Source organism: Heteronotia binoei, chromosome 2 (genome assembly GCF_032191835.1).
Source record: "Heteronotia binoei isolate CCM8104 ecotype False Entrance Well chromosome 2, APGP_CSIRO_Hbin_v1, whole genome shotgun sequence".
NCBI classification, from domain to species: Eukaryota; Metazoa; Chordata; class Lepidosauria; order Squamata; family Gekkonidae; genus Heteronotia; species Heteronotia binoei.
The window spans coordinates 170,778,276-170,793,089 of NC_083224.1; the positions used below are offsets into that span (position 1 = coordinate 170,778,276).

Here is a 14,814-nt window from a genome sequence, read left to right on the forward strand (position 1 = left end):
CTGTTTCCCATTACAAAAAGACCCCAAAACCTCCTACCATATACTTCACATTATTGACAACCAACAAATTCAAGCTGTAGAAATTTCTCAAGATACAAATGGAGGATTTGCAAGGTCTCGCAGGGTCCATCTCATTTTCCCCCTCCCCCACTATTTCCTCTTTCCCTTCCCTGAAAGCTGCCATAGCCTCTCCCCTTTTCCTGCTTCCTCCTCTCTTCTCCATCCAACAGCTAGAGCAGGGATGTCAAACGTGTGGCCTGGGAGCCGAATCAGGCCCCCAGAGGGCTCCTATCAGGCCCCCAAGCAACTGGCTGTCATCTGTTTCCTTCTGCCTCTTGCTTGCTTCCTTCTGCATCACAGCTTTGCCAGGCTTGCTCAATTGCACAGCAGAGCTACTGAGCCGAGCCTCTCTTCCTTCTGTTGGCTGAGGATCCTCCCCCTCCTGAAGAAAAGAGTCAGAGCTTCCTTTGCCCTGTTCCCATGGGAGAAATACAAAGAAAGCACATGAGAACATAAGAGAAGCCATGTTGGATCAGGCCAATGGCTCATCCAGTCCAACACTCTGTGTCACACAATGGCCAAATACACACACACACACACACACACACTGTGGCTAATAGCCACTGATGGACCTCTGCTCCATATTTTTATCTAACCCTCTCTTGAAGCTAGCTCTGCTTGTAGCCGCCACCACCTCCTGTGGCAGTGAATTCCACATGTTAATCACCCTTTGGCTGAAGAAGTACTTCCTTTTATCCGTGTTAACCTGACTGCTCAGCAATTTCATTGAATGCCCACGAGTTCTTGTATTGTGAGAAAGGGAGAAAAGTACTTCTTTCTCTACTTTCTCCATCCCATGCATAATCTTGTAAACCTCTATCATGTCACCCTGCAGTTGACGTTTCTCCAAGCTAAAGAGCCCCAAGCGTTTTAACCTTTCTTCATAGGGAAAGTGTTCCAAACCTTTAATCATTCTAGTTGCCCTTTTCTGAACTTTTTCAGCACCTTTAAGACCAAGTGCTAACATTTTAAGCATGTTAAAAGTTTTTTAACTCTTTAATTGTGTTTATCTGTGTTCTTTATAAAGTTTATATCTCTGCTATCTAATCTTAAATAGGTACGCACATGGCCCAGCCCAACAAAGTCTCGATCCGGCCCTCATAACAAATAAGTTCGATACCCCTGAGCTGGAGCTGTCCCAGAATTTTAGCTGACTTCCAAGATACAAGTTAATGGTAAATGGTAGTTTTGGGAGACTGGACTCTGTGGCATCACATCCCTGAGGAGGCCCCTCCCCTTCCCAAACTTTGCCTTTCTTAGGCTCCACCTCAAAATCTTCAGGAATTTCCCTGGAGTGGAGTTGACTTCTGTGCCATCAGCCCAGCTACTTTTATCTACCCCGTCTTCAGATTTCCCTCCTTCCCAGACCTGGCAGCATCTCCCTGGAAAGACTTTGCACTGTTCCAGCAGCTGCTGGCCTGGGCCAGGTCCAGTTGCAGCTGCTGTCTGCTGAGCCCAGTTTTTTTTATATAGGGAACCCACAAGGACTTGCAGAGGGCACTTCACTTTCCCCTCCAATCCGGTCCCTATGCTGTGTCCTTTTGTCTTCCTCCTGGTAACCCCCATAACCTCCCATTTCCCTGCTTCCTTTTCTCCTTCCCACCCACCCACCTTTTATCTGCCCCCGTCTCCAGCGACACTTATTTATTTACTTCATTTCTATCCCATCTTTCTCCTCAAGGAGGACCCAAAGCAGCTTATTAATTCTCCTGTCTTCCGATTTCATTCTCACACAACAACCCAGTAAGATAGTTCAGTGCCAGTAGCACGCCTTATCAGAACACTACATTACCTGGGGTGGGGAGGAAAGCATTGTAGCAGACAAAATTTCGCAGCATGAAAACTGGATGGGAATCTGTTGCATCAATGCAACGGACTCTCTGCTTGGAACAAAAACATCTGGATCTGATTCCTTCATAACGTATAGATGTCACAGTCAGTGGCGGGCTGGCCAGAGTGTCAGCTTGCCCAATGGCAAGTGGGCCCCCTGATGACGTGCCCCCCCCTAAACTTTAGACGACATGTTAAAAATGTTAATGACCCTTTAGTAGCTTGAAATATAATAAACGTCCCAATATTATTACTGTAATGCAACTAAAATTTATGTTGTATTTAGGTTGCCAGCCTCCAGGTGGGGCCTGGGGGTCTCCTGCTTTTACAGTTGATCTCCAGTTGGCAGAGATCAACTCCCTTGGAGAAAATGCAATCTGTATTTACATTTAGGATCTACTGTATACTTCCAATAATATGTACAATATGTGTACACTGCAATTACTAAAATATATATACATGCATTTATTTTGCAAAAATTATTTTACAAGTTTTAATTGTACCTTTCTTCCACATACGTATTTTTGAAAATGTTATTTCTTATAAAAATTCAATGATAGCCTTATAGCTGTGGGTGGGCCCCCTATGTCTCCTGGCAACCAATATTTTTAGACCCAGTCCCCCACTGATCATCGTTGCATGTTTGCTGGGGGGTGAGGGGAGAGAACTATAATCTGGAATGTCTCTCAGATGTCTCTCAATTGCCTCGGACAGTTGCTTGAAGACAAAACCGAAAGTGCAGACTTGTGCTTAGTGCCCTTCCTCCTTCAGCCACAGGAATATTTCCTCCTCCACCCTGAATCAGCATTTCCTTAAAAAAAAAAAAAAACAGAAATGCTCCTTTTCCTCCTCCCCATCTGCACCTCCCATCAGCTCGCCACTTCCCTTCTTTCGCAGCCGCTGCAATTCGAAGCCACCAATTGCTGGGGGCTGAAGAAAAGCCGAGGGGAAGAAATCTGCTAGAGAAAGTAAGTGAAGTAATAAACGTCAGTTCCTAGGAGGGAGTGCGGCCAGAGCTGCTGAAGGGGGCTTTGCGGGGAAACGAGATTTGGGGCTGTCCTGTTCATCTTTGGGGGTCCAGAGAGGCTGGCAGTAAGTCTCGGGAAGGACCGGGTGCGGGGCTGGTAAACATGAACGGGTTTTCAGCGTTAAGAGGACTATGGAGAGAGACTACAGGGCTGCGATCACACACAGTAAATAATGCACTTTCCAACTGGATCTTGCTAGTTTACACAATAAAATCCAGTTAGAAAGTGGACTGGAAGTGCATTATTTAGTTTGTGTGATTGCAGTGCAGGAGTCTTCATATTTTTCCCCTCTGGAAGGGCTGCCTACTTTTCACAGCCCGCTGTATTCCACCCCCCCCCCCCCTTACACATGCAGAACAGCAAGCTTCGAGCCATGCTGGTAAGAATGTGCTCCCCCTTAAGGGAGAAAGATGTATAAATAAGTGTGCAAATCAACAGGGTGGCAATAAATGCCATTTCCCCTCCCTTTGGTCTTCCTTCTGCTTTTCTCTGTACAGGGCTCACCCACTTAAAAGGTGACTGCTTCATGACACACCTGAGCAAGAGGGTTCTGACCACCCACACCACTATAAATTCCAGGCTTTTTTTGAGCAGGAAGGCAGTTTCGGTTGGCTTGATGTCATGGGGTATGCCTTAATATGCAAATGAGTTCCTGCTGGGCTATTTCTACAGAAAAGCCCTGATAAATTCCATCTGAGTTCAGTTACGGTCACATGGCGTTATAGAATGGTGAGATATAAAGATGCCAAATGAAACCATGGTGATTTCAGGGGTGTATGGCCAAGTATGCAAATGAGTTCCTGCTGGACTTTTTCCTACAAAAAAGCCCTGATAAATTCCATTTGAGTTCAGTTATGGTCACATGGCGTTATAGAATGGTGAGATATAAAGATGCCAAAAGCAGCTAATTTTTAAGGTGTCACAGAACCCCATGTTCCTTATCACTGGACCACAGCTGGCTCAACACTCTTCCCATGCTCCTTAAATTAGGCAAAAAAATATGGCCCACTGTAAATGGCAATGCCTTTAGGGCATGGGGAAAAGGAATAGGCTGTTCATTCCTGCAGGAGCCAGGACTGACTGTCAATGCTGCTAGCTGATTGCCAACACAGTCAGGTAAACAGTGTTCCTTAAGGCTTTTCCTTGGAATTTCCTTCCTCTGTCCCATCCTGTTTTTCCCTAGTGATGCATATGGAAGTATTCAAGGTAACTGAGGGAGATTAGTAAGGCAATGTTGACAATATTACTCAGGGGTGGAATTCTAGCAGGCGCTCCTTTGCATGTGAGGCCATGCCCTCTGATGTAGCCAGTCCTCCAAGAGCTTACAAGGCTCTTTTTTGTAAGCTCTTTGAGGATTGGCTACATCAGGGAGGTGTGGCCTAAGATGCAAAGGAGCTCCTGCTATCATTCCACCCCGATATTATTTATTATTTGTCAAGATTTGATGGCTGGACTGCTTTTTCTTCTTTGCTCTAGGCCCAGCGAAACTCGAGAGCAGCTGCTTCCACTGTGGAGGACTGAAGTGCAAGAACAAAATCTTCATGTAAGAAGATCCCTGCAGGATCAGACAGAAGAGGGTCTGTGTGGTCCAGCATCGGATTTGCAGTAAAGGCCAGCTAGCTGCCTCCTGACCTCTCCTCTCTTGCATATTCACTGCCTTTGATATCCAGAGGTATATTGCCTCTGAACATGGAGGTGCCATTTCACTACTGTGGCTAGTAGTGGTTAGTCAACCCATTTCCCCCCCCCCATGAGTTTGAGTCTACAGGTTTCATGTCTTCAATAAACAGAGGAACTGCATAGGTGCTTTTTGATACAGACGGCATGATAAAAGCATCTATTCTCTTTCTTAAATTTCAGAACCTGAGATCGAAAATATCTGAACGCAATGTGCTTTGCATATGTATCTGTGGCGGCATGGTTCTGTGTAGAGGACTCTTCTATTGATCCAAATTTCTGACGTTAACATTGGCTATTCACATTTGCAGTTACACTAGAAATGTGTTTTGAATGAATCAAAAGCCAGTACAATCGCCTCTCTTAGGAGTCTTCAGAATTCTCTAGAAAAAGAATGGCAGCAGATAAAGCTGTTCAGCTGTCCAACGCTGTCCAAGATGGCTCCATTGAGAGGGTCCAGCAACTGCTGGAAGAAGGTGTAGATATAAATTGTAAGATGGCTTACGGCTGGACACCCCTCCACAGTGCTGTACAGGGAGACAAGGTGGAGCTTGTCCACTTCCTGCTTGACCAAGGGGCTGATCCCTGTGCTAAGAAGGACAACGGTGCTACCCCTTTTATTGTAGCAGGGATAACGGGCAATGTGATGCTTTTGGAGCTCTTTCTCTCTAAGGGGTCAAAAATCAACGAGCATGATGACAATGGTTTCACAGCGTTCATGGAAGCTGCATGGTATGGGAAAGAAGAAGCTCTGAGGTTCTTGCATGACAGAGGAGCGGATGTAAATCTGAGGAGAATAGTTGATGAGGAAAAAAGGGCTTTGAATAAAGGGGGCGCAACAGCTCTGATGGATGCAGCTAGGAGAAGTCATTTCGGTATTGTCAAAGCCCTCGTGGATGAAATGGGTGCTGATGTGAACACCTGTGACAACCGGGATAGGAATGCTTTCGTTCATGCTCTCTCAGTGACCAAAGACGAGCCCTGGAGCGCAGCCAAAGGGGAGGTGGCCTTTTTCCTCTTAGAGAAAGGGGCTGATACGACCAAGAGAGGTGAAGGTGGGAAGACCACTCTTATCCTGGCAGTGGAACAGCAGAGCCAAGAGCTAGTGAAGGCTATATTAGAAAAAGATGAAGTGGACGTCGATGACGCTGACAAAAACAGCCAAACAGCACTGATGGTCACGGTGGAGAAGCAGAACTGCGACATAGCAAGGATGCTGTGTGAGAAAGGTGCCCGGACGGACATTGGGAACCTCATTGAAATTGCCAAGAGGACCTACAACAATGACATGGCAAGGCTTCTTCGCCAGTATGGTGCCAAGGCTAGTTTAGGCCAGCCTGACTCTAACCAGGTGCAGTGGACATCCTCCAGCAGGCGCTGGGGATCAGCACTCCAGGCCCTCGCTGCAATGTATCGTCCCATGATTGGGAAGCTTAAGATCTTCAGGTATGACAAATTCAGGATTCAGAGGAACTCCCATGGTGGAGTTTACCTTGGATTATATGATGGAGAAGAAGTGGCCGTGAAGGTTTTCTGCGTAGGTGCAGAAAACGGCAATAAAGAGAGGACATGCGTGGAAAAATGCCGTAGCAGCAACCACCTGCTGAAGTACTATGGGTCAGAAGAATGGAAGACCTGTCTCTACTTGTGCTTCACTCTGTGTGAGCAGAACCTTGAGGAATACTTTGAGACAGCAGAGAATACAGATTTGAAGAGTAAGGACATTCTTAAAACAATCTTTCAGGCAGTGCAGGAGTTCCATGCATTTGAGTTTGGCCACCAAGATCTACACCCAAGCAATATTTTGATAGGTTTGTATTCTCTTGTGTTTTGCAGCCAGTCAACAGGAGTTTGATGCATGTGTCCTTTGAAGCCCAGTTGACTAGAATGAGGAACGGGAGTCTGATGCATTTGTCTTTTGAAGCCTAATTGGCTTGAATGTGGAGCAGAATGCTCATACATTTTGGTGTCACCAGTGGCTTGTTCACAGGGGTTAAAGTAACGTAGATTCCTTACCAGTACCCCTTCTTTCAGGAGGCTCAAAGCAGGAGGTACCGTTTTTTAAATAGTTATCCATACCAGTTTGCTTTCACTCTTGCTTGTTCTCACAAGTCTTCCATCTTCAGTGTCATAACTTGCATGTGTTGCCTTAGCTAAGTAGAGACATTGGAACATGGGTATTTACACTCCTCAGCAGCAGATAAATTCTTGAATCAAATTAAAACCAGGTCAGGTTTTGATAATTTTTTTTTTTAAGTAACAGCAAAATGCCCTCACTGCATGGTTGAAAACTACCATCATTTGCCATCACTTTCAGAACACCGTCTCCAAAGCTGTTTCAAGTTTTTGTTTCTATTTCTTTGTTAGATGCTACTGGCAAGGTTTTCCTTGCAGATTTTGATAAGAGCAAAAAATTAGTTGGCAGTGATTCTGAAAAAAATAACATAATCACAGAAGACCTGAAGGTAAGCCACTGTTCTCTACTTTCAACTCTCTAGCCTTTTACATCTTGGAAATTATTATTGAAACATTATGACAAAATAATGTGCGTATGTACACTTGGGTTCCCCAACCTTTTTCAGTCTGTGGGCACCTTTGGAATTCTGACATACACCGTTGGTTGCAACCACAAAATGGCTGCTATCGGAGGCGGAGTCAACCACAAAATGTCAGGGAGTGAGATTGTGCATAACTGTGATAGTAGGTTTAACAGGAGGCCTTTTAAAATTAAAATTGTTTTGAAATGGTTTCTTACATTCAAACAAATACATATATTGAACTATATAAATAACCCTAATCTGGTAATCATAGTTGGCCACAGTTGCCATATAGCTGCCAGTCCCTGTTGGGAACTTTTGTAAAATGTCATATCTAGCTTAGCCTTGAGATGCAAGTTTATAGATCAGAATTAAGTTCTTATCTCTAGGATAAATATATGACTGCAACCTGTTTGGGTGTGTGACTTTGTGATCAAGAGACCTATAGGTGTTTGCTGTTATGCATAGGGCCTTGAAAGGCTTGTCTTATACATTGCAATGAGGGGCCAGACGCGTTTTGAAGATTTGCCTGTCCAGTGTCCAAAGGATATAGTTGACAATATTGAGATTGAAGACCTCAGGGCAAGTCTGGGATCTCCTGATGAAAAAACACCGAGTGAACAATTGGTGAACTTGATTCGGCATCCTTATTTCTGGAACAATCAGAGGTAAGTACCAAATTAATACAGTAAACTCTCAATTGCCCATTCTTAGCTAGCCCCTGGAACCACAATCACCCTATTATTACTATAAATACGTGGAAATAAACCTTTTGAGATGAAATTTTGGAAAACTGAACTCCAACCAGTTCAATTTGTTTAAAAGACAAAGGCTTCAAAATTGGACATCTGAGGAGTTTCAGGGCCTGTATGTTTGTCGAGTTCCAGGTCAATCTGTTTAATACGGTTCAAGGAAAACCTAGGCTATGCCTAACAGAGCATTCTACAGAACTTATTTATAAACATGTGAGGTGGCAGTCATAGGAACACAGACACTTTTCCTCTAGCATTGTGTCAGCTGAATTGTGTCCAGAATGATTATTTAGGGTGTTTCAGGCATTTTTTGATTCCATGGACTGGGTCCCAAAATATGCAAGAATCAGCAATTAGGTGTGATGTGTGTTCTGTGTGGTTCTTTGTGCAGTTCTTTGTTCTCAGATCCATTCTTCTGTCAGGTAGTAGAGATGTCTAGAGTGTGGTCAGGTCCTTCAGAGGAGAAAGTCTGTTGTTTTGGAGTAGGTCATTGTCAATATGTTGATCACAGCCGATTTTATAGTCCTTTGTCTAAGCTGCTGTCTCTATCCAAATCCAATGCCTGTTAGCTATGGTCAGACTGCTGAGAGAGAGCAAACTAAAGCTGTATCCAGACATGATGGAGGTGCTGCTGGCTGGCAAGACCAAGGTTCTGGCGGATACAGCACCACCTGCTTTTGATGTGGTGCTGTTACCTTTGGCCATCTCTATTGAGAATTTAAGAGGGTTGTTAGATCTTGTTCTTCTATTATTTGTTATTTTAAAATTATTATTTTAATAAATTATTCCAGAAGGGGAAGCAGGTTAATGCAGCTGCTAAACTGCAACCTACTCTCTGCATTTGGCATAAAAATTAGTTATCTTGACTATCAGCCCATCTGGCCACACTGATCCATGCTATGATAACCATGAGGCTGGACTATTGTACCATATAGGGCTGACCCTGAAGGTGATTCTCACCTAATACAAAATGCTGCAGCTGTCTGGAGTTAGCCACAACTCCCATATTTTACCAACATTAAAGCTAATGCCTTCTTAGTTTTTGAGTCCAATCCAAGGTGCTGGTTATGACCCCTGTTCCCTCTAAGCTAAGTTAGTGTGAACTAGCTCACAGTTTTTTAGCCTCCAGCTCATACGTTTCTATCTTGGCTCAGGAAAAATGGCCCCAGAGCACAATAATTTATGCAGTAGCTCACAACTTTAATGCCAGTAGCTCACAATGTAGAATTTTTGCTCACAAGACTCCACAGCTTAGAGGGAGTATTGGTTATGACCTATTAAAACTCTCCTTGGCCTAGGACCCACATCTCTTCAGGATCATCTTTTGCCATATACTCTTGGGTGACAGCTTGGCTTATCAAACCAAGGCCTACTCAAGAGTTCCATCCCATCATGAGGGCAGTGTAGATTTGTATCTTCCTGCTCCAGAACCTTTTCAGCTGTGGATCCTATATAATCAAATCCTGGGCAGGCCAGTAATACTCTCACATTATTAGTGTTGTGACAGCAGTGTAATTAGACAGGCCTTCCAGGAGAACAATATTTTTATGGTCACCTGAATTTGTTTAAATCCATGTTGTATATGTAGCTTTAAGTTGTTTCATTGTGGTAAATTTTAAAAATCATTGTAACCCTCCTTGAGCCTTTTTAGGAGAAAGGCAGGCTGAAAAATTGTCCTTAAATAAATAAACATGAGGGGCAACAGGATGCTAGTAGGATGCTGGCAAAAGGAAACAAAGGTAAGCGATATTATTAAAGGAGTATGGCAAACCACAGGGGGATTGCAAAGGCAGCTTGTGAAGCTCTGAGAAGGAAAAAAACAAAGCTGAGTGCCAGGTTGGCTTGTGGCAGGAGTGCTGAATAGTAACTGTAGGTTATCAGGTACAATTCACCTGCCCGCATCTTTCAGGCTGACTGTGCTATATGAGCACTGTAGCTTTATGGGTCATCATTGCTGCTCTTATCCTGGCAGTGCTAAGGTACTGTTTTTACAGTTGCCTTCTGTTTGGCAGGAAATACAGATTTTTAAGAGATGTTGGGAATGAAACACGTAATGCCAAACAGAATGAGGACAGCAGAGCAATTCTGGAGGCTTTGAATAGGGACAAGAACAATTTCAAAGACTGGAGGAAAAAGGTAAGATATGAACAGGGCAAGATGTAGCTTTTTTAAGGCTCAGAGACCTGATGGAAGATCACATGTCTCAGTCCTACCCATAAAATGCAAACAGCATCCTTGTGCAGCCCCAGTTTGTCTCAGACTGTGCAATGAACCTTCTCCTATCCCTTTTTTGCACAACTTGAGGCAAACTGAAGCATGATCTTAGTCTGATCCAGGCCTCAGATTCTGCAGCAGCTCACAGGAGCGCAGCTTCTGAACCTTTCTGAGGGTTCCCCCTCTTCCTCCCCACCTACCTTATCCATTGAATAGTAGGTGCAGCTGTATAACAATCCCTGGATTAGGAGAGCAGGCAGCCCCCAGCCCCCAGGAGCTTTGCCATGCCCCCTCTCATTAACCCCTGGAAAAGCCCACAGTACCCTTTCTCCACTTCTTATGTGATTTGGGGTGGCGGGTGACTTGCTGGCCTTTTGACTGGGAGGGTGGCCAAGGACAGCTCCAGGTGAGTGAGGCCTGCTTCAGCTGCCTGGATCTCAGCCCAAGCAGGCCTCGCTCACCCGGGGCTCTCCTTTCTTGCATTGGGTTGCTTTTGGCTGGGGGGGGGCGGCATATGCTAATGAGCTCCACCAACTATTTTTCTACAAAATGACCCCTGGTCTGTCTGAGCCCTTACACTCTCCATTTTGGGGCTTGGATAGGAACTGGGTTTTGTTCTATTTTGTTTTTTTAATCCACAAATATTATTATTTATTTATTTATTTATTACTTTCAATTTATATCCCGCCCTCTCCGCAAGCGGACTCAGGGCGGCTTACAACATCATAAAATACCATCAATTGAATAAAACATATAAAACCATAATTTACGTATATCAGCTTTAAAATCATTCTGTAGCGCTATTTCAATACAGTATAGGCGGTATTGAATTCTCGACTATGATCGCCAGCATTCTGTGAGATGTCCGGTGGCAGCCCTTTTTTAATCGAACCGCAAAAGCCTATTTAAACAATTCGGTCTTACCGGCTGAAATGTCTCACTCCAGATTTGGCAACCCTGCTGGATGGTCAGGGGCCCACCTGCCTAGACCACATGCCCCAGATGAGCCATATCCAAGACAGCCCCTGGTAGAACTCTTCACACTGACTGCCAGTTTGCTTCCATGTTCAATTCAAGGTGCTCGTATTAACTATTCAAGTTCTTTGCAGCTGGAAACCCTTGTATCTAAGAGGCCATCTCATGTCACATAATCCTACATTATAGCTCCAGTCCTCATTCCAAAGTCTGTTAGTTGTTGTATTTCCTATGGAATGGCCTCCCCAAAGAAGTGAGAAAAGCACTTAACTCTTCAGACATTCTGGAAACCTGGAAAAGCTGTTTAAGAATACTCTGAAGTCTCTGAAGGGGTAGTTATTTGCTGGGTAAATAATAAGGCTGATTTTTGCATTTTATGTTTTTAACATAAGTAATTTTACTGTGAAGCCACTTTGAGTCCTACAGTGTGGAAGGAAAGTGAGGTAGAAATATTTTTAACACATACAAGTATACATGCTTTCAGTATTTACCGGCCCCAGTAAAATGCTCCCAAGCTTTTGCTCACATTTAGAGTCTGCCTGGGAATTTCTACAAGCAGCTTTAGATAGCTTAGATTAAATAAACAGGTTCCTATTGCACTATTAAACAAACTTTTGATAATGTGATATTGTTTAAAAAATCATGGAGAATATACCCATTAATAGCTATGAGCTGCGTTAGCTATATGGATCCTCTGTGTTAGAGATAGTATATCTCTGAATGTCCAGGGCCGGTGCGTGGGAAAGCAGCCTAGTCCAACATTCTAATGACTACATTGCACCAGCCAGAATGATGACCTAAGTAAATCTTAATTCCTATGTACATAAGGTTACCAGGTCACTCCTGGCCACTGGCAAAGTGAGCGGGGGAGTAGGGTTGCCAGATCCAGGTTGAGAAATTCCTGGAGATTTAGAAGGGGAGGGTAGTGAGGACAGGGATTTCAGTGGTGTACAATACCATAGAGTCCTCCTCCATTCTCTTTAGGAGAACTGATCTCTGTGGTCTGGAGATATGCTGTGATTCTGGGGGTTCCCAGGTCCCACCCGGAGGCTGGCATGCCTATTAAATGTACATTAAATTGTTTTCCTATGTTGCCAAATTTTAAACTCTTCCATACAGTACACATTATGCTTTTGTGAGTGGAATCTATCAGCTGCAAGTGAGAATTCTCTTGTGAAGTGTGGGTGTTTATGAGTGCTGAATAATCAGTGACAATGAGTTTTTTTCAGATAGACAAGAATATTCTGGACTGTATGGTCAAACTTAAAGACAAGAAATGTTGTTATAAGAATTGTGTGGCAGATTTACTGAGGCTAATCAGGAATATTGGGGAACACCTCCATGAGAAGAATGACAGGTAAGTGAATTCCTATTTATTTAGCTTTGTAGCTATCCCAAGCCTTCTGTGTAATATTCAGGCTACATTTCCATGCCTTGTTTGTCCTCTCACCCTCCTGTACTAGCAGATCTCAAGCCCACATTGTGTACAGTGCAAGACAGGGGTCTCCAACAAGGTACGCATGGGTGCCGTGATGACCAGCTTACCTGGTGCCCATCCAGTGTTTTCAGAAAGTGGTCATGGCCAGGTGGGGCTCCTGCCCATTAGGGCTCCTGAGAGACCATTGGAGGTCTGGCTGTGTAAGTTTCAACAGCAGCTGCCACCATAGTGCTGGTTTTATTCTCTCTCTCCTACTTGCCAGCAATGTTCCCTCTAAGCTGCAGAGTCTTGTGAGCAAAAATTCTACTTTGTGAGCTACTGGCATAGTGGACAATGAAGGCTTTTAGCTGAAGAAAGAAGCCAACGAGAAAAAACAAATTTGCTGAAACAGCATCACACACAACATCTATGAATAGTGGAGGATGGCAAAAAAGTGACCAGACTAGGAAAGTTATATGCTAGAAACTTAAGGTAATGTAGCTTTGCTAGTTTTAAGACCTGAGAGGCTCTTGCCCTTTTTTAAGAATTGCAGAGTCCTTTCCCCCATGCTGTGTCATTACATGGAAGAGGCCAGTGGGCATTCTGTTAAGCAGAGCACATCTTATTTATTCATATCTTCCTTGCCTTCTGACCTTGGAAAAACCAGCCAGAAGCATGAAGCAGAGATCTGGGGAAACTGACCAGTGTCTTCTAGTGGGGATGCTGATATGAAGAATACGAGAGCTGTGGAGCCACATAGTTTTTTTTTTTTTAAAAAGTAAAACTAACTAGGCCTTTCATAATAAAAAATGAATGCTTTCTTCCATCTCAGGGTGAAGAAGATACTGGAGAAGCCCGAAGAATATTTCCTGAATTGTTTTCCAGAATTAACAATGCATGTCTACCAGACTTACAGAGAGCTTGGAATTCTTGACAGAATTAACAGTTTACATCTACTGGAACCATGAACATTTTCTAAATGCACCCTGATCCAAATCTTATAAATAGTTTATACCTGGCCTTTCCAAACAAATATCTAACTGGGACCAGCAATGGTTGAGTCCTGCAGGTGGCATTTCTGGTTCTCTTTATTTGGCTTGTTTTACTAAGCAGCTAAACAGCATCCTCCAAAGCAGACAAGAAGATAATCAGAAACCCCAAGTAAGGGCTTAACCAGGGCTTTATTTGTAGCAGGAACTCCTTTGCATATTAGGCCACACACCCCTGATGTAGCCAATCCTCCAAGAGCTTACAACACTCTTAGCACAGGGCCTACTGTAAGCTCTTGGAGGATTAGCTACATCAGGGGTGTGTGAACATATGAAGCTGCCTTATACTGAATCAGACCCTTGGTCCATCAAAGTCAGTATTGTCTTCTCAAACCAGCAGCGGCTCACCAGGGTCTCAAGCTGAGGTTTTTCACACCTATTTGCCTGGACCCTTTTTTGGAGATGCCAGGGATTGAACCTGGGACCTTCTGCTTCCCAAGCAGATGCTCTACCACTGAGCCACCGTCCCTCCCCTTAATACGTGTGGCTTAATACGCAAAGGAGTTCCAGCTACAACACCCCCCCCACGCCTTAACTAAACAAAGTAAAAACTCACTTACCTGGATTTGAACTGAAACCACAGCCTGAGAGGAGTACAGGAGCCTTCCACCCATGCCATTTACTTGATTAAAAAATGGCCTCAAGGGAATGGTATGAAAAGGCATGTGTGCAAGTTCCTCGGTGCATGTCCATTTTCTCAACAATCTAAGCAGCGTTCCACCCAGGTCTTGTTTTTGATCAGGAAAACTGTGCAAGGGAAAGGCTTCAAAGGCAGTCATGCAGCAGTTCCCTGAACAGCTGGAGTTTTGAAATGCGGCAGGAGCGCCATCCAGAGAATTCCTAAACATATGTATTTAGGCTCAGCTCAAACCTCACCATCATGTAGTTCAGCACCTCAGAATCTTAATTTACTCCATCAGATATGGAAATGAAGGAATTGTGCATAAGGTTAACAGTTGGTGGAAGGGCAGAAGAAAGAAGTGCAGAATAGTGCAGGTACAAAATTCAGCGTCTTAAAAATCTCAGTTTTTGTTGTGAATTTCTTCTTAGGGGCAAAGTCTTGGTTGAAACTTCTGAAGCTGTGTGGGGTTGGATAGGTGGGTGGCTGGCTGAATGAGATTGCCAGCACTTCCCTGCAAAATTCCTCAATTCTCTTTCCATCTAGCAAAACCTGGAATTATGAAAAATAAAGCAAAATTAGGCAACTTTTCACAGCTTGTGCAGGTCAGAGAATGCAGATTTTGCTGCGCAGAATATGGATTGCCTGTATGCAAC

The 14,814-nt window shown here is 44.0% G+C and overlaps 1 protein-coding gene across 1 annotated transcript; it reads left to right on the plus strand.

Moving 5' to 3' along the window:
- Nucleotides 1-4,901: 4,901 nt before the first annotated feature.
- RNASEL (ribonuclease L) lies at nt 4,902-13,458 on the plus strand. The gene is made up of 6 exons (XM_060233048.1): nt 4,902-6,406; nt 6,963-7,060; nt 7,601-7,800; nt 9,897-10,020; nt 12,303-12,430; nt 13,323-13,458. The coding sequence occupies exons 1-6, from the start codon at nt 4,990-4,992 to the stop codon at nt 13,456-13,458; spliced, it is 2,103 nt and encodes a 700-aa protein (XP_060089031.1). The 5' UTR covers nt 4,902-4,989.
- The last annotated feature ends 1,356 nt before the right edge of the window (nt 13,459-14,814 follow it).

Bases quoted from the DNA above. Each gene is read 5' to 3' on its own strand.
- RNASEL (XM_060233048.1), top strand. From the start codon at position 4,990: ATGGCAGCAGATAAAGCTGTTCAGCTGTCCAACGCTGTCCAAGATGGC. The intron at 6,407-6,962 runs GTTTGTATTCTC...TTTCTTTGTTAG, and splicing joins CCCAAGCAATATTTTGATAG to ATGCTACTGGCAAGGTTTTC. The intron at 7,061-7,600 runs GTAAGCCACTGT...TGTTATGCATAG, and splicing joins TAATCACAGAAGACCTGAAG to GGCCTTGAAAGGCTTGTCTT.